This window comes from Micromys minutus, assembly GCF_963924665.1.
Source record: "Micromys minutus genome assembly, chromosome: 13".
NCBI lineage: Eukaryota > Metazoa > Chordata > Mammalia > Rodentia > Muridae > Micromys > Micromys minutus.
In genome coordinates, this window is record NC_137982.1 from 33,362,811 (window position 1) to 33,389,911 (window position 27,101).

At 43.2% G+C, this 27,101-nt stretch overlaps 1 protein-coding gene and 1 pseudogene across 2 annotated transcripts; both read left to right on the forward strand.

The window, feature by feature from the left end:
• Positions 1-1,598: 1,598 nt before the first annotated feature.
• DAPL1 (death associated protein like 1) lies at positions 1,599-20,475 on the forward strand (the record flags this gene model as incomplete). Its single annotated transcript, XM_080927184.1, has 4 exons — positions 1,599-1,656; positions 10,461-10,548; positions 12,560-12,620; positions 20,346-20,475. 4 exons carry the CDS (start codon positions 1,599-1,601, stop codon positions 20,460-20,462), a joined length of 324 nt encoding a protein of 107 aa, XP_080783310.1. The 3' UTR covers positions 20,463-20,475.
• Positions 20,476-25,036: 4,561 nt separating this feature from the next.
• On the forward strand, positions 25,037-26,871 carry LOC308429180 (methylcrotonoyl-CoA carboxylase subunit alpha, mitochondrial-like; annotated as a pseudogene). The gene has a single exon. The product of its transcript is annotated as a methylcrotonoyl-CoA carboxylase subunit alpha, mitochondrial-like (transcript).
• Positions 26,872-27,101: the final 230 nt, after the last annotated feature.

Genomic DNA, 27,101 nt, shown 5'->3' on the forward strand with positions numbered 1-27,101 from the left:
ACTTCTGTCACTCTTGAAGAGAGGTACTAGAGACACCTGTACACAGAGTTCTGTTATATAAGAGTCTTTATTTCTCTTAGGAGAATTTCCCAGCAATTAGATTATTGGTTGCACCATTGTGCTAAGTATGTTAAATTGACTTCTAACGTTTTACTTTTTTTATATTCTCCTAACAGTGTGTAGGAACTCTGATTGCCCCAGCATCATCACATACATTTTGGGTTTTTGCATGTTCTTTTTGTTCTGTTTGTTTTTGTAGTTGGGACATTCTAGCACGTAGGTCCTCAGCAGAGTTCTAGTCTGCATCTCTCCAAGGATGATGCCGACCACCTCTCTCCGGGTGCTTGTGATCCTCTACACCGTGGATTTTGTTGTAAAAATTCTTTATATACTCTAGATGCTGGTACTTCATCAGAATCATATTCTATAAACATTTTCTCCCATTTCACTGTTTTTCTTCATTTTCTTCTGTGTGTCTTGCTTTGCTTTTGAAACAGGGTCTCTCTACATAGCTCTGGCTGGCCTGGAATTCACACTATACACTGGGTTGGCCTTGAACTCACAGAGAACTCACCCTGCCTCTGCCTCCCAGGTGCTGGAATTAAAGGCATGCGCTACCACACCTGACCAAAGGGCAGTTTTTGATGGAAGAACAGTTTATCCAAGTGCTACCTGTTAAATGTTGGCCCTGGAGATACAACACCAAGCTTTAATTCATTTGTTCTTAGCAAAAAATTGCAGCTGTTGGTTCCCAGACGATTCACTCCATTATCACTGATAATTCTGCATCTCTAAGTATTACTCTTGAAACATGATCTGGAATGTGCGCTACATAGCATTCTCTCGGCCACATCTTAATTTAGCTAAGCCTCTGTTTGGTGGGTATTTACATTAGATGTGATGACACGTTCCTAGAATCCTAACTCTGAGGATTCTGAGGAAGCTGAGACAAAAAGACTGGCCTGGCTTGAGAAATCTAATAGGACCCTGTCTCAAAATAAAAGTCAAAAGGGCTGGAAAGATGGCTCAGCTCTTAAGAGCGCTGTTTTAAAACAAACAAACAAACAGAAGAAAGAAAAGAGATGCCTACTTAATATACTTGCACCAGGGTCTCTGTGCACACCTACAATTCTTTTCTTAGCATGTGTGCGAAACACTGGGAAGCCCTTAAAACGGCAACGTGCTAACTTGTATTGTCTCCTAGAAAGACCACAGCCGTCTTAAAGTAAAGACCCTGTCTTGTCCTCCGTGATGTGCGTGGATGTGGCAAGAGCCTCACACTGTTACACTGCTCTTACCGGAGAGAATCTTCGATGTTGAAAAGAATTCATCCAGACTGGATCTTCACTACGGTCTCCTCAGAACTCCCTCTGTCCTGTAAACATCTACCTGGCTTTCCCAGGCTAAAGAAAGAAGAGAAGGCTTGCCAAGAAGACTCAGGTTCCAGGGCAGCTTAAAGACAAGCCCGGTTGTTGCTCAGCAATGCCCTCCAGGGGCCCCGCCCCCAGCAGCTATATAAAGCTTAGTGAGGTGAGATGAGCCAGTTACAACTGGCACTCAGCCTCAGAGCACCGGCAAGGCATTGGCACACAGGCACTATGGCAAATGAAGTGCAAGTTCTGCTGTCCCCGGTGAAAGGGCGGCACGCTCCAGCAGGTAGGTCCCCCCCCCCACCTGACCTCTCTCCCACAGCAAAAGGCTACCTGCGCTTGCAACCTTCCTCCCACAAGCCGCTCAACAGAGCCGAGGTTGACAGCCCATCACTGTTGCTGTAACCTCCAGCAGCTGGAGCTCCTCCATGGTTGTAGATTCGCTGTGACAAACCCTCACCTGGGTGTTACCACCTTGGGGAGCCCTACAGGGTTTCCTACCTTCCATGCTGGGGTTTCTCCAAGATGCCCATGGTTAGCTGACCTCATGCTGATTTCCATTCAGAGAACAGCGCCCCCATTTCTGCTTCTGGAGTCTTTGGATTGGGCAAAGCTCTCAACCCAATAAAACGGAGTATTTTTTAATAAGCATCCAGGGTCTGCGGGAGCTCTAACAACTAGAGAATCTTTTTTTTTTTTTTTTTTTTTTTTTTTTTAATCTAAGCTATTGACATCAATTCTGTGGACCATAGGAAGTGGTTCTCCTGTAACTAAGCATGTGGTTACACAGTTTGGCTAGCATGAACAGGCCTATTTTTAGTCACTTTTACTTTCTTTCAACTGTTATCCTGCTCCCCTGACATCTCAAAAGCCTGGCTGCTTTGAGCTTGCCAGTCTCCATTTACAAACCCAGCCGTTTGTATAATTCCTTGTCATACCTAAGAGCAGGTAGGACAGGCACAGACTTTGCAAAGGGTGAGGATCTGATACAGACCCAGCGCGGTCTGGAAGGCAGCCCAGTAGGCCCGGAGTCTTCAGGCTTATCCTAGACACCATGACCCACCCCCCTTTGTCAGTCTACCGACAGTCCACACTTGTAGTTGAATTTAGCCATTTTTAAAGGTATTAAAGGGAACAAAAGGAGGGTTGCTAGAAGAGGAACTCATATACTGCACAGCTAAATCTGCCACTCTCTTCCTGCTGCCTCTGCTCCAATCCTTCAGGAAAAAAAAAAAATAGCCACTTAAAAATCTAATTTGCTACAGAACAGTCACACACAAAGCTTAAACTTAAACGAAAGTTTGAACGATACCACCAGGGAACTTCCTGTCCCCATCACTAATGATTGCTAATTACTCTGTGTACATAGCATGCCATGACACCAGCAAGCATGTCACGATGCCTCTGGCATGACAATGAATTACTGTGAACTGTGACACTGCAGATAAGAGCTTTGGGATAATTGGGATGGAGATGAAGGCAGGCTTGCTTTCCCACTGAGCTCAGGAGAACAAAGAAGCATCCTCTCTCTCTCTCTCTCTCTCTCTCTCTCTCTCTCTCTCTCTCTCTCTCTAAGTCTAAACCCGTTTGCAGTGATGCAAAGCTTTATTTATTTTATTTATTTGGAACTTATAAGGTGCCAAAAGTTCTATTAAATCGTCACCTGATATATAGAAGCTCATTACAGATGCCTGACATCAGAAAGCTAACACCATACGGTGGGAAGAGAAGGCATGGCAGTCAGAACCAGACAAGGGAACTTCAGTCTCTATCTCTGAGCCTCAGTTTTCTCACCTCTGAAAGGGGACGATAAACAACATCAGTCTGGTAAGGCCACTGTGAAAACGAAAATTAAGATAAAGTTAATATAAAGTACCTGACTCTTGGATGTTGACCCCTTCAAAACTCAGGCCTCGTAAAACCCTCGGCAGAATGATCTTTCTAGACTCAGATGTGGGAGCCTCATTGGTACCTGCTGCCGTGGTCCAGGCAGAAAACATCCTCAGTGGGAAAAGACATTAGAGCTTACAGCATTCAGCCAGCTGGGACTCTCACACGTATGCATGTGTGAGGGACACGTCCTTTATGTGTACTGATGTAATAGATCACCCTGCTGTTAACCTTGATCTCACATCTATGCCCTGAAGCAAGACAATATTAATCATGAAGTAGACTGCATTTCCTGCTTTCTTAATTTACCTATCTCTTAGGTTTTTTTCTCTTTTTGTGTGGAGAAGGGTTGGTTTTTCAAGACAGGGCTTCTCTATGTAGTCTTGGCTGCCCTGGAACTCACTCTATAGACCAGGCAGGCCTTGAACTCAGAGATCCAATTACCTCTGCATCACTAGTGCTGGGCTTAAAGGTGTGCGTCATCAGCGCCAGGCGTCTCCTAGTTTTATAAGAACTAAACATTATATGAATAGCAATACCAAAATTTTGTGAGTAGGAGGTGGTCCAAGGAAGCTAGATGCATGACCAACAGGAAGACTAGCAGTGACTTCTCCAGGCTGGCACTTTTTACATTGATTTTACCCAAAGGAATGGGAGCTGTACAGAGATTCAGCTGTGAACTGCTGTACGAGTTTTCTGGCTCGTGGGGAAGGGGTATCATGAAGAACCCCATAGGAGATCATAACTGTCTAAGGACCAGTGTCACTTAAGACAAAATGGAGGGCAAGAGAAATGGGGTCAGGCAGTGAGGGAAGGAGACAAGTAAGAAACACAGCATAAAAACATGTACTCGTAAAAGGGTTATAATAAATGTGGAATGGGAGAGGTTCACTATATATACCTAAATACATAAAATGCTCTATTAAACAAGCCATGGCATAGAGGTGCACGTCTTTAATCTCAGCACTCAGGGAGCAGATGCAGGCAGATTTCTGTGCATTCAAGAGCAGCCTGATCTACAAAGAGAATTCCAGAGACTGCCTAGTGAGATCCTTTCCCCCAACCCCCCCCAAAATTAATTTTGAAACGACACGAAAACTAAACAGAAGGAAGTCTTTATTTTCGTCAGTCCGACTGGTTAACTCATGCAGAGTAGGGAAGGGGGACCGGAGGGGGAGGGGCTAGAAGAGAACTGTGTGAGATCCACTGCCCAAAGTACAGGGAAAAGAGCCCGGTAACTGCGTGGGCTCTTGATAGACAACCAAAAATTCTCTGACAAGTGAATCCGGAATGCACACCAAGCATTCTGTGAGCATTTGCCTTTTAATTAGATCTTCAGATTAGTTCTCATAAAGCAGAGTGTGCACAAACTTTGTCTTTTCTTTCTTTCTGATATACATTCTCCATGGTTGAGGAAAGGAAAGGGTCAATTTTTCCTCAGGCTGTCTTCTTGACTACTCTCTACCAAATACTGAAAAAAAAATTTTTTTTCATAACAGGAAATTATGTAGAATTTGAAACTACAAGATCTATTTTTGAAAAATTACAAACCACAACTCTATCACAAGAGCTCGGCTCTACCCCAGAGGCAGGCAGGGACCAACTTAGAATTCCTAATGAAAAGACCCAAAAGAGCACCTTTCTATACTTCTGTAGATTCTAATTCAATCTACTCACCAAAAGTTCTGAAAAATCTATACTTATCAGGTTTGTACATATTGTCCTTTAAGGTAGTAAACCTATTCATATTTTACTTCATTGAATTGCAGTTGGTTTTACACAAAGATTCTAAAGAAAATATACTCTGAATATGAAGCTAGAGTATGTTGGGGGGGTGCGTGTAAGTTTAAAAGGGTTGATTTAGACACATGGCTCCTTGGAAAAGACCTTCCAGCCATACCTGGTGTCAACAAAATGGGCCGGGGTATGATTGTTTCAGGCTCTAGTAGTGATTTATCTAGATCTTGGGAGACCAGTGAGACCAGTGAGACCAGCAGAGTCTCAAAGATGACCCTCCCACAAACTGGTTCCAACTGGTTCATTCACAAGTTTGTGAGAACCTCACTCTATAAATCAATATATCCACCCACAGAATGAGGATGGCTTCTGTGTCTTCAAATTGTCTTCCCTGAATGTTCCTGTGTTATTCTTTAAGAAACGAAGAACTCCTGTGGTGTAGGTTTCTAGCATACCCTTTGCTATTTGTTTCTCTGTTAAGTGGTTATGCTCTTTCCAAAGGGAGGCAAGTGATGGATATTCTTTTCACAGTAGATTAGAAGGTTTAGGATCACAGACAGGATCTCACTGATGATTACTGTTTGCTCCATTTCTCCTAAGTTCCCCAGAGTTCTCCTGGGATGCTCATGACAGAACAACCTCTTTAATACCCCAGAGGCACTGACCATTGTACCATCAATGTACTTCACACTGAACAACACAAACTACTTGGAAACCTTTCTTATATGATATTCACTCTGCCCTCTCTTTCAGGGGCAACCTAAAATAAATCTAAATAAGCCAGTGGTGGTGTACATCTTTGGTCCCAGCACTAGGAAGGCAGAGGTACTGATCTCTCTTGAGTTTGAAGTCAGATTGATTTTACAGAGTGAGTTCCAGGATAGTCAGTGCTACACAGAGACACCCTGCCTGGAAAAGCCAAAAATCAAACAATCAATCTAAATAATAACTACTAATTATCAAATGTCTACCATGAAGCAAAGATTTATGTATCTTGTTAAAATATTTCCCATTTTAAAAAGTTTTTAAACTTACATGTTTACATATGTATGGGTGGTACACCCTATAGCACATGCATGCATGGAGAAGACAGTCTTCAAGAGTCATTTCTCTCCTTCTACCATGTGGGTCCTGGGGATCAAGCTCTGAGGCTAGGTGACAAACACCTTACCCACCAAGTCATTCAGCCAGTCTGGGTTATGTGTCTCTGTTCTTAAGAATACCTCTGAACAATGGATTTATTCCTCTTTGAGGAATGTGGAAACCAGGGCTGAAAGAAAACTAGATATTTAGGTCACAGTCACGTAAGCATTATAGACTTAGCAGGCTAACTCTATAAATCAAATGGGTTTGTTTAGCTCTCACTTCTGAAGGTTGACTCTCTGGTGAAGACCCTATGGTAAAAGAGCTAGACTCACCCAGCAGAGGGCAGGAGGAAGATAGACTGGGGTACCTATATCCCCCACAAGGGCCACTTCCAACTGACCTTAGGATTACCCAGGAGGCCCAACCTCTTAATACATCCCACTCCCAATATAGCCACACTGGGGACCAGTTTCTCAGATCATCAACCCTTTGAGGACAACTCAAACCACAGCAGTCTCATAATATCGGGGGAATGGAGATGCCCTATTATGTCCAGCATTTCCTTAGGATCACCCCAATGTGACACACACCCTTCAGAACTTTGGTGATGGTACTCTCACCTCCTTTGTGGCCTGACTCCACAGCTCCTCCTGTGACTGAAATATCTTCCCTCTCTGTAGGCACCCTCCTTTGGAGTTTCTATGAGTCCTTCCATATGAAGTCAACATTGCCAAAAAAACAATGATCTAATTAATGAAACACATTAAGGAAAAATGTGAACATATTTTTTGAAATTCAATAGTTGAAATTCAATATTTCTTCAAATAGAATGATATAGAACAATAATAAAGAACATTCCATAAATGTGATGAAAATGTATAATATATGTGTATCTATAAATAAAGATGTAGGAAAGGTGGACACCCAAAGGATATATTACATTTAATAAGTAAACACAAGCCTTTAAAAATAAGAAAGACAAAGATGTACACTATTGAACATTTTTCTAAAGGAGATATATTACTCTCTGTAAATTAAATGCATTTTTTCACCTGGAAAAAAATCTAAGAGAATTTATAGAAAGCCAAAATAAGCAATAATAGAATTCACTATATCCTAAATGTAAGATCAATTAAGATAAACTCATTGGTGTTCAATTTTTTTTCAGCTCCAAGCTCCTAGTCTGGTCATGAAGAAGAACCTGACTTACAGTAGTGTCAACAGAGAGAAAGTGCTTGTAAAGGCTGAGCCTCAGCATAAATGTGCATGACTAACCTGAACAAATTCCCAAGAGACTCAGAAGAGGCAAACAATAGAAAGCCACATGTATTCTCAAACACAGAGCCACCAGGGGTACAACAATATGAATGGCCCCTTTAAAAAACATTCATAAATTTATCCAGGTGTGGTGGTGCACATGTATTGTGTGTGTGTGTGTGTGTGTGTGTGTGTGTGTGTGTGTGTGCATGCGCGCGTACCACTATACATGGATAAAAAAAATATATCTATATCTATATATCTTAGACACATACATAGAGAGACATATGTGTATGTATAAGAACTCAGTATGCAATAAAGGTGCATTTCAAATTGGTAGAGAAAGGATTAATTTTCAAATTTAGATCATCGATAAAAACTTACATTGGCACATAGGAGGTGAAGCAGGAGAACTGTGAGTTTGAGGCCAGCTTGGGCCACACAGAAAGTCCTGTGTTTAGCAAAATCTGGTCCCAGCAGCCTCAAAACAAAACAAGAGAAAAGATGGACTGCTCTTCCATATGACTTCCATCAAACATACCACTGAAAGACCAAGCACATAAGTATAGAACCAGAAACTGACTTTCCCGGATGAAACCACTGAACTTGTACAAGACAGCCGAGAATGCCTGTAAAACATCACATTCCTCACAAATCTATATGAAACTGACAAGTCCACATCAGCTTAAAGTTTTACAATGGGCAGACATTATCAATAAGTTAGAGAAAAAAAACCGTAAATGGTACAATTAACTATTTTATATTTGCAATGCATTTCACAAACAGCTCTTGAAATTCAGTAAGGAAAAAGGAAGAAGAGAAAACTAGTAGTCCAACAGGGGTGGGCAGAGAATTGGGCAAAAACTATGCACAGCTCATAGAAAAGTAAATACAATTACCTCCTAAGGGAAGCTTAAGCTCTAACAACAAAAAGGAAATGCAAGTTAAAGCAATGAGTTAGTGTATCCTGGAGTTTTAGGACACAGGCTTTGGCTCTGGAAGCCCCAAGTAGTTAAATTTGGCCATTTTCCCCAACATGCCATTTAAAGTCATAAATGGTGATCAAAAGCAGAGAGGAGATTTGATCTATGTGTATTAGGAAGAGGACCAGACAACATGGTACAGGACCCCCAACTTCGTCTTCTAAGAACTGACATGAGCTTGAAGCTTAAGATTTAATTTTTTTATATTAATGTGCGTGTGTGTGTGTGTGTGTGTGTGTGTGTGTGTGTGTGTGTGTTAGATCCCCAGGAGCTGGAGTTCTGGGTGAAGGTGAGCTACCATGGATGCTAGGAAGCAAACCAATTCTCAAAAGGTCAGCAAACACTCTTAACCACTGATCCTTTAGATCTAAATACAAGAAGAATCAGGGAGGGTAATGTGGGGTCATCTTCTCTCCCAGGCCAACTCATCTGCTTTCCTCCTCTTCTCTAGCCCCTAACATGTAGAAGTAAGCAGGTGGCAAAGATGAAACCAACAGCAGGGAAATGAAGGCAGGGAGGTTGGGCCTCTGACTGTTTCCAGATACTCACAGGATCCAAGGCAGCTTCTCCATGCCCATTATAGTTCTAACTTTAAGCTAAGTGGTCTATAAGATGTAACTTTTTCTAGCTCATTGTCTGGAGAAACGACTGTTACTTTGGCAGCTGATGAGACTGTAAACTAGTGTGACCTCTGGGGTGGGGTTGGGGACAATTCAGCATGATTGTACATAATTCCAAATGCACCTAACAAAGTCACTTCTAGAAATACATCCCACATATAGACTTAGGCTAGTACAAAGTTATTTATTAAGATGAATACTCTCGGAAGCTTTGCTTATGAACACAACAAATTGGAAACACAGGAGATGCTTAGCACTAGCAAAGTAGCTAAGTAAACACAGAAGGTTTTCATAATAGAATTGCAAAGCTGATATTAAGAAGACACAGATAAAAATAGCGAAATGTTGAATGCTCTATAAAATGTGCGGTTGGCAGGTGGGGGTGGTGGATAAACCAAACACAGCACAATTAGTCTCTTATGCTTCCATTTAAAGCAAATAATGTCTAAACTATCTGTGGGTAAAGACCAGGAACTGGGAACTAGAGCTGTGGGAAGGGTTTCACAAATCTTTTCATGATTCCTGACAGCACCCCTTCTGCCTGTATGCCTGACCAAAAAGAGTTAAATATTAATATTTATAAGAACGGTGACAAAGTCAGCACACACAAGCTTTGAGCAAACGGTTTTCTTTACTTTTTTACCTTATTGGAATTAGTCTTAGCAAACCACCCACAAAAAGAATTATCAGGGCCAAACAAATCAACGTCCACGGAGCCACTTCTTCGAGCCTGTCAGATTGGAGACGTGTGATTTTTCTGGGAAAAGAAGAAGGAATTTGTTTTGATTTGCCATCTGAAACAGGCTGTTCCTTTTCAACTCTGATTTCGGCTGACATTGTTAAACACTCAAATTGCTTTTAGGTCATCTGTAGCCTAATTAACACTAATTGAACTCTTGAATGGCATGACTAGGAACACGGTTTAATTACTCATTAGGATGGCCCAGCTCAGCCAGCATGGAAGTTTGGGGTCTGAGAGGAAGGTGGCCAGCCTCCAGAGTTCAAAGCCCCGAGTTTGAATTAAATGTCTGTCAGTGCCCTGAAATTTGGCTCCTCTCTCAGAATCTGGCTTTTGAAAGCTTCCGTTCAACAAACAAAAGTGCAAGACATGTGAAAGCTTTAATCTCGTGGGAAAACAAAGGGTCCCATTGTAATTATGGGTTGCTAACTTAAAGAATGTAATTGGTGTGATAACAAGACACCCCCCACTTCCACTGCCCCCACCTCCACTCCCCCACCTCGGCTAAATGCCTAAAGGAGTTGGATTCTTCCTAAATTCAGGTGTGACCTTCTGCCTTTCAACCTTGACTCCACCTCTCTGAGCATAAAAAAAAGCAAACCATAGACCTTCCTCCTCCCTCCCCTGGCTCCCTTGGGTTTTTTAATTCTGTTGTTTAGATAAACATTTTTTTCTATGTAAATTCAAAAACTTGGATGTGAGTTCTGTCTAAGAAACAAAGCTGTTCTAACTCCAGTGTTGGTTTGTGTTTGTTTGTTTGTTTGTTTGTTTTCCCCAGTGAAAGCTGGAGGGATGCGAATTTCCAAAAAACAAGAGATGGGCGTTTTGGAAAGACACACAAAGAAAACAGGATTGGAGAAAACAAGGTAGGGATTGCTCAGAGTTCTGCTTCCAGATGTTATTTGGGAACAAACCAAGGCCCCGAGAATCTCAGGGGAAGCAGCCAGGCTTAGGCAGAGGTGAGCACCATATTCTGTGATACCAACAGCGGTGTTCCCCAAGTTCCCATCACACCCTACCCACCCTGCTCTCTGCAGCCACACAGCCGCCTTCTACTAAGTGGTCCTAAGCACCCCTGATCATGTCTCACCATTCACTTACTTAAGAAACCAATAGCCACTTTGTCCTGGCTGGTTCTGTGTAACTTGACACAGGCTATAGTAACTTGGGAAAAGGGGAATTCAATAAGGAAAATGTTCCCACCCCATAGGCCTGTGGATTCTTGATTGATCATTGATACAGGATGGTCCAGAGCCACTGTAGGCAGAGCCACCCTTAAACTGGTTGCCCTGGGTTCTATGAGAGAGCAGGCTGAGCAAGCCATGAAGAACAAGCCAGCAAGCAGCACTCCTCCATGACCTCTTACTCAGTTCCTGCCTCCAGGTTCCTGCCCTGCCTGAGTTCCTGTCCTGACTTCCCTCAGTGATAGGCTGGAAATATAAGATGGAATAAACCCTTTCCTCCCCAAGTTGCTTAGGGTCACAGTGTTTCTCCGAGCAACTGAAACCCTAAGTAAGGCAAAGCTTGAAAGCATACCACTACTGAACTGTTGGCTCCCTGCTTCTTCTACCAAGACTTTGACATTATAAAGTTAGAGTTATGAGTTGGTGTATTCTATATGCAGATATACCAACCACTCAAAAACTTGCTTAAGGAAAATGGGTGCATTTGGGAAAAAAAAAAAAAAACATGGACAATTAACCTAACTCCTCAATGTGCCCAATGAGGGCTGCTTCAGAGACTGGTTTCCATAGGGCACGAGTAAGTCATTCAAAAAGAGTTGATAAAAGGATGTTCAGGACACCTGCTTAAGTCTCACAGGGAGAATATAGAGGGAAAGAGACTGTAATTGCTTTGTCCCTTTCATCTTTTATACTGGGCTTTTGTATGTGTGTTTGTGTTTGTGTGTGTATGTGTATGTGTATGTGTGTATGTATGTGTGCGCTGTTCATGTACATGCATGTTCACACATGTAGAGGCCCAAAGTTGACCTCAGGTGACTTTCTTGGTCATTCTCCACTTTACTGAGATCACTTCTTTGGCTAACCCAGAAAGCCAGTTTGCCCCCAGGCTACACTGGACTGGGGCCCAAGTGAAACCTCCTACAACACAGCTTGGCCAGAGAGAAGAAAAATAGACACAGTGAATATACCCTATTGGTGGCTTACTGGTGAAAGCCAAAGACAGAACTTACCCATGCGGCTTGGTTTCAGGGAACTGATTTTCCCCAAAGGTCACTGAATTGACAAGTGTTTTCAGTTTATGGTGCCATAAACTATATGCCTAGAGTATGTTCAATGAAAAGATAAAAATCAATTATAGTAGCAACTTGGTTTACAAAGCTTGGTATGGCTCATGGGTTCATGGAGGCAGAACATTGTTCTCTAGGTGTTGCTGAACATACACGAATGATTTAGTCTCTATAGTAGAGATTTTTTCAATATATATATATATAAAATGTAATATATATAATGTAAATATATATTTATATATTTAATATATATATCCCCCTTTGTTTATAACAGGCTTTCTCATTAGCCTGGGCCTCACCAAATAGTCTAGGCTAGCAGGCCAGCCAGCCCCTTTCTCTGCCTCCCCAATGCTGGGATAACAGATACACACCTCCAAATCTGGTTTCATTTATTTATTTACTATTTATTTATTATGGGTTCTATAACCCAAACTCAGTCCTTAGGCTTGCACAGCAAGCACTTACTAAGTGAATCATCTCTTTAGCCCAAAATGTAACTGGAGGGTGGGGGTGCTGGGATTGAGTCCAGGGTTTGTGTATGTCTGGTACACACTCAACCAACCACTGAGCTCTACTCCCAACCCCAAGGTTTAGATCTTATCTAAAGTTTTTCCTGATCTTCACAGTGCCATCACAAATGTTGCCAAGATACAGATGTTGGATGCTCTGACTGACACTCTGGACAAGGTGAGCCATGCTTAAGGCAACACAGACAGTGATCTAACTAATATATATATATATATATATATATATATATATATATATATATATATATATATGTATATATTTGTATAAAATATAATATATATATATATATATATATATATTATACAAAAGACAACTTGTGTGTTACAACTCCAGCCATAACTGGCCTCCCTCTGCACCTCTGCATCTCCATAGGCAATACTTGATTTGTGGCGATGGTGAGGACAGGGCTGAGTGACTGGGGCTGGAAGCAGCCAGACACTGGCTGGCTTATCAAGTAAAGTACATTTATAAGGAATCTTGGCTGCTACTATTTTTCCTTCTAGAGCTTGAATTTCTTCCAAGTAGCTCAGACAGCTCAAAAAGAGTCATATTGGGCAGACAGCAATTAGTGGTTTGGGATTCTGTGATTGCCACCTTTTTTCTGTGCCCTAAACTCTGTAGGTAAACTCTGTGCACCGTTATTCTATTTTTGGGTGACAAGCACATTTATCCTGATGGTGTTAAAGAGGGCCATTCTGTCTTCGACTTACCCATTAATTGAAGGAACAGAACAGAGCTGCCTCTGTTTTAAGACTTAAGGTTTAAGGGAGTTTCCACCTTCTCTACCACACTTCAGCATTTAGTCTGAAATAAGCCAGTAGACAAATTAGCAGGAGAAAAGGGCCTAAAGGTTTATGGCATGCCCAGTATCTAAGCAAGGAAGAAGTGAGTTTGCAATAGCTGGTTCCAGAGCAGGTACTTCTGTACTTGCAGCATAAAGGGAGGAGAGAAGAAAGTGAGCCATTTAGTGAAGATAAATCACTTTTAGGGAACCAAATGACCTGGAATGACAGTTTGCAGCTAAGTCTGCTCTCTGCTCTGGGTGTGGGTCAATTCTTGTCTTCCTTCCTGGGATCTGTACCAGTTGGGTTTTTTTTGTTTGTTTGTTTTTTGTTTTTTGTTTTTTGTTTTGTTTTGTTTTGTTTTGTTGGTTGATAGACATGGGAAAGAGGTTCACAAGAGCAGAGAATCTTCAGAAGGTCTGGCCTTTGGGTAGAAAGAGGGACTCCTGCACAGGCTGCCTACGAGGCTTTCTCAGTGTCAAAAGGCCACACTTTGAAGTTCTGTGTTGCCAACACTGGGACCTGGGATCTTCAGCTTAGCTCTAGGAAAAGAGCAGAAATTGTGTGGCTGCCCTTGAGAAAAGGTGTGTGTGTGTGTGTGTGTGTGTGTGTGTGTATCTCATTCCACCTGGTTCTTTTTGAGGCAGCCATCTTTTTTGTCTTCCGTTGCACTTGTACACACAGTGCACATAAGAATAAAACTCAATGTGCAGGACATAGTGGTACAAGCCTTTATTCCCAGCACTTGGGAGATAGAGGCGGGTGGATCTCTGTGAGTTCAAGACCAGCCTGGTCTACGTGGCAAGTTTCAAAATGTTCAGGACTACATAGATAGACAAAACAAACAAATAAACCCAAAGTAGAGCTACGCACCTCTTCTGATGTTTTCCCCAGTATTAAAGTAGTTCCTCACCCATACTATATGTTACCATAAAGACACAACAGTTGCTCAGAAGAAATGGAGCAGCGTAATTGAGGATCATATGCCTTACATTTGTTAGCATTCTTTCCCACTTGCCGATGGTTATGTCTAATCCCGGGAACACATGATATTTCTGATCTTGATTTCGGAACTATAATAGTCTAAGATGACCACTTCCTATAAGGTCTCATTAACCCATCAGTCGTGACAAGAAATTTCCATTGGTCTACCCACGTAGGTTTGAGACTTGGGAGGTTGAAAACACTCTCCAAAGGGCTGGGACAGGATTAACCTAAGTGAGGGCTATCCTGAGCACTCGCCTCCCTCTGTTTTCCTTTCTTCTTCCCCACCCTGCTTCTCCTCCTTCCCTACACAGAATGTTTGCACTGTCCACTGGCTGTACCCATAGCCCTGTCTCTCTGTAGAAAAAGGCAGCAGATAACCCGTGCTAACATCAGGAGATATGGTCTTGACTAACTTCTACTGGCCACTTTCAAAAGCAACTTGACCTTTAAGATGTTATGTACTTCCTCAAAGTTTTGTAGTTGTTGGTGTACTTTAATTTTTTTTCTTATTTAGACAAAGGGTGGGGGAAGATACTGAGTTGTGTTCTCAGCACACAAAGGTATCTGGTTAAACATTAAAAATGCCGTTATGTAAAGGTGTGATTTTAGAATCTAATTAAAGTCTTTTTTCTCCTTTTTAAAGATTTTTTCCAAGCTGCCAGGCATTGGGTCATGCTCTAGCCAAAGTTGCCCAGTTGCCTGTGAACTGGGACCCTAGAAAAGAAAGGCATCTGTGAAATTAGGAGGGTTCTTCTTGTTCCTCAGATTAGCATCTTCATAGGAGCGCCCTTGAATGTCACTGATATGAAGTGGGCATATTGCTTTAAGTGCTCGGCTTAATGGGGTGTGGAAAAGTAAGGGCCAACATTGGGGTTGGAACTAACAGCTCAGGAAGATGAATGGAGCCACGGGCATCCGCTCACACCACCATGATTCAGGCTCAAAAGCAGAACCTGCCCCTGATCTCTCTCCATCTAGAGTTTATTTCAGAGCTCCAGGCAGACAGACTTTGATCAGACTTCTTATGCTGTTCTCCTGAAAATAAAATTAGAGGCTTTGAGCTCGTGGGTGTCTACAATGAAGGAAGTCAACACAAGGCTTTCTCTTGATCTGTTTTTCATGTCACTCCTGTAATGGAGCCATGGGACAGAATCCACATAGAGATACACACATAGAACACACACTCACACGCACACACACAAAATCTATCTCTCTCACTATCTCTCATACACACACATACACCTCTCTCTCTCTCTCTCTCTCTCTCTCTCTCTCTCTTCCTCTCTCTCTCATACACTCCCCCCCCAAATCTTGAATTCTTCCTCATGTTCTGTTAGACACCATTACCTTAGTGACTCAGACAAGAATCAAGTTTCATTCTACTCACACTGTGATACTAACACTGTCACCTTACGATGACCGATGATTAAAATGATAGAACTTTCCCAACTTAAGATTCTAGTCTGAAGTGATGAAGCTTCTAGTCCAGTACCATTTTGGCTTCTGCATTTTCTATGACTCAAGCACACAGTGTTTTCTGCAATAAACTATTGTTGTTAAGTTCCGGAGGATAACCAAGAGCAATGCTAAAAGTTAATGTTTGATGATCTATGGGACCCTACTAGCCAAGAACCCTAAAATAGGCAACCCACTCTTAGGCCTGTGCTTTTATTTGCTAGTCTATAGTGTTTAGTAGGGCCATCCATACCCCTCCCCCTCACAGGATAACTCTACTTAAACTCTTTCTGTATATGCATGTGTATGTGTATATATAGATTTTAGAAAAACTCTATATCAGAAAGTTTCTATATGACTTTTCAAAAGGTCTTTTGTGTTGGTACCCCTCCCTAAATTCTCCCTTTCACCCTGCCCCCATTCCCCATCCTATTTAACCCTTCCTGTTCTATTATTCCTCTTTGACTCTTTATACCACTGTATTCTGTTTCTCTCCCTTGAAAGAGTCACCTCTGGGCTCCATACTAGTTTCCTGACCTCTAAGTGAACTACACGTATGTAACAATTCAGAGTTAACATCCACATATGAGAGAAAACATGTAACATGTGCCTTTCTGGGTCTCCATTATCTCACTATGGGTGATTACTTATCGCTCCGTTAATTTTTCTGTAAGGTTCATAATTTCACTTTGAAGAGGCAAATAAGACACCACTAGGTAAATGCACCACATTGTCCTTCATCCAGCCATCAGATGACGGACATCCATTTCCTGGCTATTGTAAACACAGCATCAGTGAGCATAAGCGAACAAGTATGTCTGCAGTAACATCATCCTTTGGGTGATGCCCAAGAGTGGTACCGCTGGGATGAGTGGTAGATCTCTTCAGAGATTTTAGAGAAACCTCCATACTGAGTTCCACAGTGGCTGGACCAGTTCATACTCCCACAAGCATTGTGCAAGCGTTCTCATTTCCCCGCAGACACACCAGCATTTGTTGTCTTTTTTTTTTTTTTTTAATTTTAGCCATTCTGTTAGGATGGAATCTCAAACTTGTTTTAATTTGCATTTTTCTGGTGGCTTAAGAAGAACATTGAACATATAAAAATATATTTCTTAGCCATTTTTTTTTCTTTAGTTTCTCAGGACAGGGTTTCTTTGTATAGCCTTTGGCCTCAAACTCATTTCTTAAATAATTAAACATATAATTGCATATGATCTTATAACTCTTTTTTGTACACACACACATATTTGAAAATAGAGTCTTGAATAGACATTTGGACCCCAGTGCTCATTGTAACATCATTCCCAAGTGCCAGAAAATAGAAACGACCCCTCCCTGAATAGCTATGGAATCATGAATGGAAAAGTAAAATGCCATATAAAATTCAGTATTGTTTCCTTCAAAGCAAGGAAATTTTCACAAGCACTATCACGTGAACAAACCTTGACTGTATCATGCTAACTGTAGTAACAGGAAACATACTGCCTGAATTTCACTTATATGAGATATCTAGAATAGTCAGATTCATAGAGACACCATAAAGCAGGGTTGCCAGGGACTTGAAGAAGAACTGTGGAGTGTGCTGGCTGCTTTTATGTCAGCGTGACACAAGCCAGAATCATGTGAAAGAAGGAACCTCAACTGAGAAAATGCCCCCACCAGATAGGCCTGGGATGCATTTTCTCAGTTGATGATTGACGTGGGAGGGCTCAGCTCTCTGTGGGTGGGGCCACCTCTGGGTGAGTAGTTCTGGGTGCTATAAGAAAGCAGGCTGAGCAATCAAGCCAGAAGAAGTAAGGCAGTGAGCGCACTATTCCCTCCCATGGCCTCTGCATCTGTTTCTCCCTCCAGGTCCCTGCCCTGACTTTTCTCAGTGATAGACTTACCTGAAGGTATACAATGACATAATTGGTCATGGTGTTTTACCACTGTAATAGAAACCCTAACTAAGACAAGGAATACTGATTGGTTTGAGGGGACAGGGTTTCTCTGTGTAGCCCTGGCCATCCTAGAACTTGCTCTGTAGACCAGGCTGGCTTTAAACTCACAGAAATCCACCTGCCTCTGCCTCCCGAGTGCTGGGACTAAAGGCGTTCATGACCACTGCCAGGCTAAAGGACTGTTGTTTAACAGGCACTTTGTTTCAGTTTGGAGAACAAGTTCCATAAATGGGCAATATGCTGATTGTACAACGATATGAACACACTTAATGTTATTTAACTTTAAAAAAACACTTTTTTAATGGATAAAATGATCAATTTTACCTTAATTTTTAAAATGACCCCAGAGACAAAGTCCTTAAATTTTTCAGATCATCTAGGACGCAGACATTAACAACTTAATGCTGAGCCAAGAAACTAGGTGTTCTGGCACTGCCTCACCTTCCGGTTTCCTAGCTCTGCCCACTGCCTCTCACACTCCAGTGATGGTTGGTGGCTTTCTCTGACCTGTCCCAACCCCTCGTTCTGACTGACCTCCCAGACCACAGATCTTCCTCAGGGGCAACCATTTGTCTCCTAGCTCACCCCTTTGCCTCGCAGTTGACCTTCAGTAGCTTGCCAGGCTGTTCCTATCTGTGATTTTTATAGCGTGATTTAAAGTCAACCTGAAATAGCCCATCTATTTTAGATAAAGCCAAAAATGTCACTCTGGAACCAAACCACTAAAGTCAGTGACCCCCAAAATTACCCTTGGGCTCTAATGTTAAAGATAAACAAATCACTCCCCCTTACCATACAGAAAAAAACACACATATACACGAATGATAATTGCTCTGACTTAAAAAATAAAAAAAGTACCCCATTCTTTTTCAGACTTTAAAGCAATGCTTATGATCAATATTAAATTATTTTGATCCCTTCTGCTGGAATGTCAGCTGGAGATCATCTTTGGTGCTTATTAGCATATAATGTACCTGTTCAGGGTAAAAGACAAAGTAAAAAAAAAATACTTAGAACTAAAACACTAAGAATTTCCCACAATCCTATCCCTCAGAGGTAGGCCTTCTGAACACTGTTGGGTGTCAATTTTGTGTGTGTGTGAGTGTGTGAGTGTGTGTGTGTGTGTGTGTGTGTGTGTGTGTGGTATATGTATGTGTGTAAGTTTGTCTGTGTGTGGTGTGTGTGTAGTATGTGTGAGTGTGGTGTTTGTATATGTGTGTAGTATGTTTCTGTGTGTGTGGTGTGTGTACATGTGTGTTTGTGTGTGTGTATGTAGTATATGTATGTACAAGTTTGTGTGTGTATGTGTGTAGTATGTCTCTGTGCAATGTGTGTATGTATGTGTTTGGTATGTATGTATGCAGTATATGTATGTGTGTAAGTTTGTCTGTGTGTGGTGTGTGTGTAGTATGTCTGTGTGTGTGCAGTGCATAGGTACATGTGTGTATGTGTGTGTGTATGTGTGTGTGTGTGTGTATGTGTGTACATGCACATTTAAAGACCAAGAAGACTTTTCAGAGTCAGGTTTTACATGAAAGTCACTGCTGTGTACAACAGTCTGGCCAGGGGTATTTGAGAAGAGATGTAAGGCACATGTTTTTCCTAGTTTAGAAGAACACAGTCCAACCATAAACAATGTGCTCCTTACAGTCATAACAGTTTATCTCTGCTTTTATTTAGTTTGAGTGTCAAAGCAAGGGCATTCAAATTCAATAGTGATAAATTCAGTGCTAGCAAGCCAAGGCCCCACTTCCTGGCCGGCTAACAGCCCATCTTGAGGTACCTTAGAACAGTATTGATGAGCTTAAAAACCCAAAACTGAAGAGGCCCAAAGGTCACGGAGTCCAAACTCTTCCTAGGAGAAGTGTGTAAATCATTCAGCAGCTCCAAAACCCTCCCATCTTAAGCATCACTAGATATAAATCCCACAGGACCTTTAGTCAAAAGGAAATCTCTCTTACTGGCAGCAAGTCTCCTGGTCTGTGTGAATTTGAACAAATTTAAGCCTGCTTCCTCACAGCTGACTAATGGGAATTGTTTTTACCCGGAGCTAGTAGGTTTTCAGAGTTCCTTTAGCAAGCTGTCTAGTTTGAACTGGGAGGAATAGCCAACGGCTCACCTTACTAAAGAGAAGTTACAACTTCTAATGTGCGGCCCTAACAAATGAATTGACACTTTGTAACTTCTCTCAGAGGCTCTTTTTCTCCTGGTTGTTTAATAATTAATTGAAGGATTTTCCCACCCTCAGAACCTCTTCTTAATGCCTCAGCAGGCTTCACAGAATACAATGCTCTATTCCACACACAAGTGCTAGAGTCACTCTTAACCTTACAACACAGGTATGTCTCACCATTTCTGCTTTTCAAAATGGGACCGCAGAACAAATAAATATATAGCATGGGGTGATAGCACATGTTTCTGATCCCAGCCCTTAGAAGACTAGGGCAAGAGGATCATGAGTTCAAGGCCAGCCTAGACTTTTACTTATGTATGTCCTATACTTGTGATTATAAAAGCTAAAGACACATTACGAAGGAAACAGTGGATCAGACACACATTCCCTCCCATAGGCTGAGGACTGGCAGTGCTGTGGAAAGAGGGTCTCAGCAAAGAAGTAAAGCGGCTGCAACTTGACCAACATATTGTTGTTTACTAATGTACTATACTGTGACCCAATGAATCCAATATGCATATTTCTTCTTCCCTTTCACCTTTAGCTCAGCCATAAATTCCCAGCAACAGTTCACACAGCACATCAAAAACCCACGCCTGCTCTGGAGAAGGCTGCTCCGCTGAAGAGGGCCTACATTATCCAGCAGCCTCGAAAATGTTAGGCCAGGATGGAGAAAGCTCAGCCATCTGGTCAACTTCTCCGTAATCTGACAGCTCAGCAAAAAAAAAAAAAAAAAGAAAAAGAAAAAGAAAAGGCCAACACTTCCTATAGGCCTGCTGCCCTGGCTTGGTAAATAAAACAACTTTTGTATCTTCACTTGTCACGTTAGATAATAAAGTTTTCAAGATTATGAATCCAATACGTTCCTGTGCTCCTTTTGTTATGAATCAGGACCCCACTGGGGTTCTGCATGTAATTCTACAGAATGTGAGGATGATCCAGGACACCTAACTAGTTTATCTACCATCGTGGCTCAGTGCTTACCCCCTGGGTACTGACTCTGACTCAACACAGAGACGCTTCTCCTTACAGACAAAGGGGATGCGGTAGGGGAAGCACACCAAACATGGCTGCTGTGCTGAGGGAAAGATGTCTTCTCCCACCCTTGCTTCCTAAGGGAGGCAGGTGAGCTGGCTCTGGGGTCATGAGAACAGAACTGGCCTTGCCTCTCGCCTGCTACAACACTTGGAAGAGTGACTGCACCTCACCTGGGCAGCACAATAGAGCTGTCCCAGGAGCCAGCCCCAAGGGCATGAGCATCGGAGAGCTGGCCGTGCCCCTTGTCTGCTGGGTGGTGGTGAGGGGGAGACACCCTGCTCCCCTCTCTCGTCCCTCACCATCTACCAGGTAAGAGCTGGCCCAGAGTCATGAGAGTGGAAAAACTGGCCATGTCCATCAGTAGTTTTAATACTGACCAAAGTGGGCCCTGCACCTCACCTGGTATCACAGTAATATTGGGAGCATGGGTGAACTGGCTCCAAGGCCATGAGTGTGGGCAAGCTGGCCCTGTCACTTGTCTGCCATTTGGTGATATAGGCAAGGGGGAAATACTATCCTCACCTGCCACCTATAGCAGGCAGGAGACCTGGCCCTGAGGTCACCAGAGTAGGGGTGCTGTCCTATTCCTCAACTACAGCAACACTTGGGAGAGCAAGCCATGTACCCCAACTGGGCACAGGGCAGGGCCGGCCCAAGGGTGAAAGAATGGGAGAGCTGGTGGGTTACCAGCCCAGATACCTCCCAGGCCCAGACCCAAGGCTTTGAGTTGGCCCACCCAACTTCTGTCCCATTGATAAACTGCCGAAGTGCATGAAGGGGTCAGTCCTACAGACCCAAAACTACAGGATGTCCATGACACAGGAGAACAACAGGACATCTGAGAGGAGTCTCAGTGAGGATCCAGTACTAACAGAGCGGCAGAAAACAGAGGCCTAGAACCAGACTCGTTGCAATGATCATTTGCAAGCAAAGAAGTGTGAACAAAAATGTGTACTGCAGGATACACTGTGACCCACTACAGCTTCCACAATGAGATCTTTTTCTCTGTTGGGGATAAGTTACAAAGGCAGAGGCAGGCATAGAGGGGAGGGGGAAATGAGTGGGATTGGCGGGCCTAATGTGAAATCCACAGAGTCAATACAAAGTTTTTTTTTTTTTAAGAAAAGAAAATTAATTTGAGACATAGCAAGCTTTCAGGCAATATCAGCATGCATCCATAAAATAACCCTAACCACTCCACCTAGGATTAGCCCCAACTCCCAGTACTCTGAGCTAGCGTCAGGAAATTCTAAGATTTGGGAGACAGGGCTCTGCTTCTATCCTCTGATGGTTCTGAAACCTTCAACAAGCCACTCACCCTCTGTGACCGTCTTCAAAGGGACATAATCACACATGTCTCCGCAGTGGAAACCTTCAAGACAAAGTGACCCCTAAGATTCATCAAAGCTATTTAAGGAAGAAAAGTGAGCATATGGCAGAAGCTGCCAGAACAAGAATATTAAGAGATGAACAGCAAGGGATGGAGCCTCACATAAAGAACCCAGGGGGATGCCAAGGATTTGGGTCTGATAGGAAAAACATGGGGCCCAGAAGAGAAATGACAAAGATGGGACGAGAGGGTCCTATCACCCAAGAGGTGTGAGATGACAGGAAGGGAGGGCAATAATTCTCTCTGCTCAGAGATGAAGGATATCTTAGGGTTTTATTACTGTGAATAGATACCATGACCAAAGCAAGTCTTATAAGGACAATATTTAATTGGGGCTGGCTTACAGACTCAGAGGTTCAGTCCATTATCATCAAAGTGGGAGCATGGCAGTGTCCAGCCAGGCATGGTGTAGGAGGAGCTGACAGTTCTTCGTCTGAAGGCAGCTAGGATGAGAGTCTTAAAGCCCAGGCCTACAGTGACACACCTACTCCCAAAAGGCCACACCTACTCCAACAGGGCCACACTTTCTGATAAGTTGACCTTATACAAGCCATCACAAAGGATAGACTAAGACGGGGAATGCTCAAAGTCATGAGACACAGTCGGGAGAAGGCATTAATTCCCATTCACACGTGAGTTATTACACATCACTGGAGGCAACAAATCTGCTGTGACCTTTAGATCTGAACAGAAACTGGAATTAAGAAAAGGGACCAGACCTATGAGAGAGTCTGTTGTTGTTTTGTTTTTAAAGAAAAACTTCCCAGCAGTTCGATTTTACCAACGAAGACTTAGGAACCAGATGGGGTTAAAACCTGCCAGCTCAGAGAGGCAGAGAAAGCACCTATCTGACCTTCCTCCTCCTATCAGAGAAAATAAATGCCCCTTCTCCTTCTCCACACTGTCTTAAATACCCTTCAACTCAACGACCCTTCTTTCTCTTTTCTCATGCTCACTTCCTGTTAGCTGTTTGCTTGCTGTGCCTCTTGACCTAGAGTTGACTTTAGTTGGATTAAAGGTGTGTGCTAGGGCTGAGCCACACCACAACAAGATTTTCCCAGTTCACAATCTTGGGGTTCTCAGTGTCATTGAATATCCTGCAACAAGAGTCCCACAGTGATATGGCCATGAATACATATAGCCATAGGGACTTCTCTATTACCCGGGGAGGACAATTCTGCATGGATGCCTCGTGGCTTCCCTCAGAAGCTCCTGATGTCAGTTTCCAGACAGACTTGCAGCAATGGGGAAGGAGTATCAGGGGCTGGAGATTTCCTGGTTGATAGCCTTTCAGATCACTTCAGGTCAATAAAATACAATGGGCCCAGAGATGAGAGTAAAAAAATATTCCTGCCACCAGGCACTCCCAAGACAGCGACGGAGCTATGGCAGTCCGTCAAGAGAAAGCAATGGTTGGCACATGTTTTAAGAAAGGACGTTGTGGATGAAGCCCATGAAATCTCCTGAAGGTCATGTTCAATCGACAAATCCATAGTGCCTGTGCACACCATTATAACCCATGTCTAGGAAGTTAATAAGACACTTTAGTTACACCTTCTATAATGGAATTTTCCAAGGTCCTCAAAGGTACAGCTATTGAAACTTTATGTGTTCATTACAGAACAGAGCTCCAACAATGTGATCGGTATTGTTTTCGTCGTGACATCTGGTTCCTTTCCTGTCTCCCTCCTATCCTCCTAAGTTATTTCATAGCATGGTCCAAACATACAATTTCCTCTAGCAATGTTTTAGTATGTTATTTCTAAAAATGGCTGTCTCTTCCTTTCCCTCTTTCCCCATTTCTTTTCTCTGCCCTGTACTTAGACAAGGCTTTTCACAAAGACTATGGAATAGAAGATAGTACTTTTGTAAACCACCAGGAATCTTTTACCATAAAATGGAGATTGCTGCTGCTACACTAGATGCAAGAGCCAAACCTAACAATCAGAAACTGGAGCTGCAGCGGGGAGAATTCAGGATGGAAGAAGTGAGCAAAGGAAACAAGAGGTAGCAGCAAGTGAACTAGAAGAATAGAAAGAAAACCCTAGAGAAAAGGAATTCTTGCTGAGGAAAACAATCTAAAGAACCACATCTGGGGCCTCTCAAAAACCAGGGCTGGAACAGAAACCAACGTAAATAAATGGATGGCGAATAAAACCATCTTTCCTCCATAGATACTTGCAAGGCTCCGTGTGAGATGTACTCTTCAGAAGGGTTCCCCCAAAAAACAAGCCTTGCGTTTGTCTCATGTGGCATTTGAAAAACTAACATCTCTGTGTCAGCTGAAGTCACTACCCACTTCTGAGTAGATATGATTACCTCCCATCTACCCTATGACACACCCCCCAGGCCTCATCCATTCCATCTTCAGTGAAAGTTCAAAATGTCCTCAAGATGGCTGGGAATTTCCCAGTAGGTCCACTGTCATTGTCACCTCTGGTTCCTGATAAATTCCTTCATTGCTTCCTGCCCCTGTCTACCACCCTCTTCTGGGTGCCTAGCTTTTTTAGCTTGGTGTCTCACAGTCTCCCTTTTCCCTCTTCTCCTCTCTCCAACTCCAGCCAAATCAGCCATCAGCTATTTCTTGGATACTTCAGGGAGTCGCTTTGTCCCAACATAGCTTGCCAGCCCCAACAAGTTTACCATCAACTGTCAGAATGTTACGATGGTGTTCGAATATGACAGAGTGACTAAGTGATGAATAATTAATTAGAAAAAGCGAAATGGGGACAAGAGGCTTGTGCGGGCCAGGGAGGCTTTCACGAATAAGCTAAACGACTTTTGGTATCCAAAAGGGCAGTGCAGAGATGGCGGTGGTGGCTCTGTTGGCTGCGGTGGACAGGAACCAGTTGCGGCGGGTACTGATCATGCTGTTGCAGCCAAGGGAATGGGCTTGGAAGCAGAGAACCAGGAAGTATGGAACAACCCCAGGAGGAAGCATTACCAAGATCCTCATTGCAAACAGAGGAGAGATTCCCTTCAGGGTGATCCAAACAGCCAAAAAAAAAAAAAAAAAAAAAAAAAAAAAAAAATGGGTGTGAAGTCTGTGGCTGTGTATAGTGAGGCCGACAGGAACTCCATACATGTTGATATGGCAGGCGCGGCATATTCTATTGGCTCTGCTCCATCTCAGCAGAGCTACCTCGCAATGGAGAAAATCATTCAAGTGGCCAAGAGCTCCGCCGCACAGACCATCCACCCAGGATATGGTTCTCTTTCAGAAAACATGGAGTTTGCTGAACTTTGTAAGCAGGAAGGAATTATCTTTACAGGTCCTCCTTCGTCTGCAATTAGAGACATGGGTATGAAGAGCACGTCCAAGTCCATCCTGGCTGCTGCTGGAGTACCTGCTGTGGAAGGTTACCATGGCAAGGACCAGTCTGACCCGTGCCTGAAAGAGCATGCTGGGAAAATCGGGTATCCTGTGATGGTCAAAGCCTGGAGGGAAGTTAAGAAGTCTTTCAGTAATGATGCAGTGTTGATCAAGAAGTTCGTGGACACACCAAGGCATGAGGAAGTCCAGGTGTTTGGTGATCACCATGGCAATGCAGTGTACTCGTTTAAAAGAGACTGTAGTGTGCAGAGGTGACGTCAGAAGGTCATTAAGGAGGCCCCAGCGCCTGGGATTAATCCTGAAGTAAGAAGGAGGCTGGGAGAGGCCGCAGTCAGAGCTGCAAAGGCTGTCAAATATGTGGGAGCAGGAGCTGTGGAATTCATTATGGACTCAGAGCACAACTTCATGGAGATGAACACAAGGCTCCAAGTGGAGCACCCCGTCACTGAGATGGTCACGGGGACTGACTTGGTGGAGTGGCAGCTCAGAATTGCAGCAGGAGAGAAGATCCCTTTGAGCCAGGAAGAAATCCCTCTGCAGGGCCATACCTTTGAGGCTAGAATCTACGCAGAAGACCTGGACAACAATTTCACGCCAGGGGCGGGACCGTTGGTTCACCTCTCTACCCCTCCAGCAGACATGACTACGAGGATTGAAACTGGAGTCCGGCAAGGAGATGAAGTCTCCGAGCATTACGACCCCATGATTGCAAAGCGTGGGCCTCAGATCACCGGTCAGCCCCGTCGAAACTGAGGTACGGCCTCCATCATTACAACAATGTCGGCTTACGCACCAGTGTGGACTTCCTGCTCCGGCTCTCTGGCCACCCAGAGGTTGAAGCTGGGAATGTGCACACTGACTTCATTCCTCAACACCACAAGGACCTGCTGCCCACTCGCAGCCATAGCCAAGGAGTCTGTGTGCCGGGCAGCTTTGGGGCTCATCCTCAAAGAGAAAGAAACGACCAGCGCTTTTAAACTCCACACTCAAGATCAATTCTCTCCATTTTCATTCAGCAGTGGGAGAAAACTGAGTCTCTCTTACACCAGAAACATGACTGTGCAAAGTGGTAAAAGCGATACTGTCATAGCTGTGACGTATAACCATGATGGGTCATATGACATGCAGATTGAAAATAAGCCCTTCCACTTCCTGGGTGATCTTTCCAGTGAGGGTAACTGTACCTACCTGAAATCTTCTATTAATGGAGTAGCCAGTAAATCCAAGTTCATCCTCCTGGACAACACAGTTCTTCCTATGGAAGGCAGTATTGAAGTGGGCATTCCAATTTCTCTGGGCATGCCTTAGTCCAAAGTCTGCAGCAGCCTCTTCTATTCCATAAAAACAAAGGCTAGAGGGGAAGCTGAGAATTCTCCAAATAGACAGGCTCTGCTGTAATTTTGACAAGACGCAGGACTGGATTTGGAGAAAGAAATCTTTGAGTGAAAAGACTGACCGGGGAAATAACCAAATTCCCCCACAGGGCAAGAGCCTCACAAGTTCAGACTTTCAGGGCTTTGTTGAAAGGCAGGTTGGGA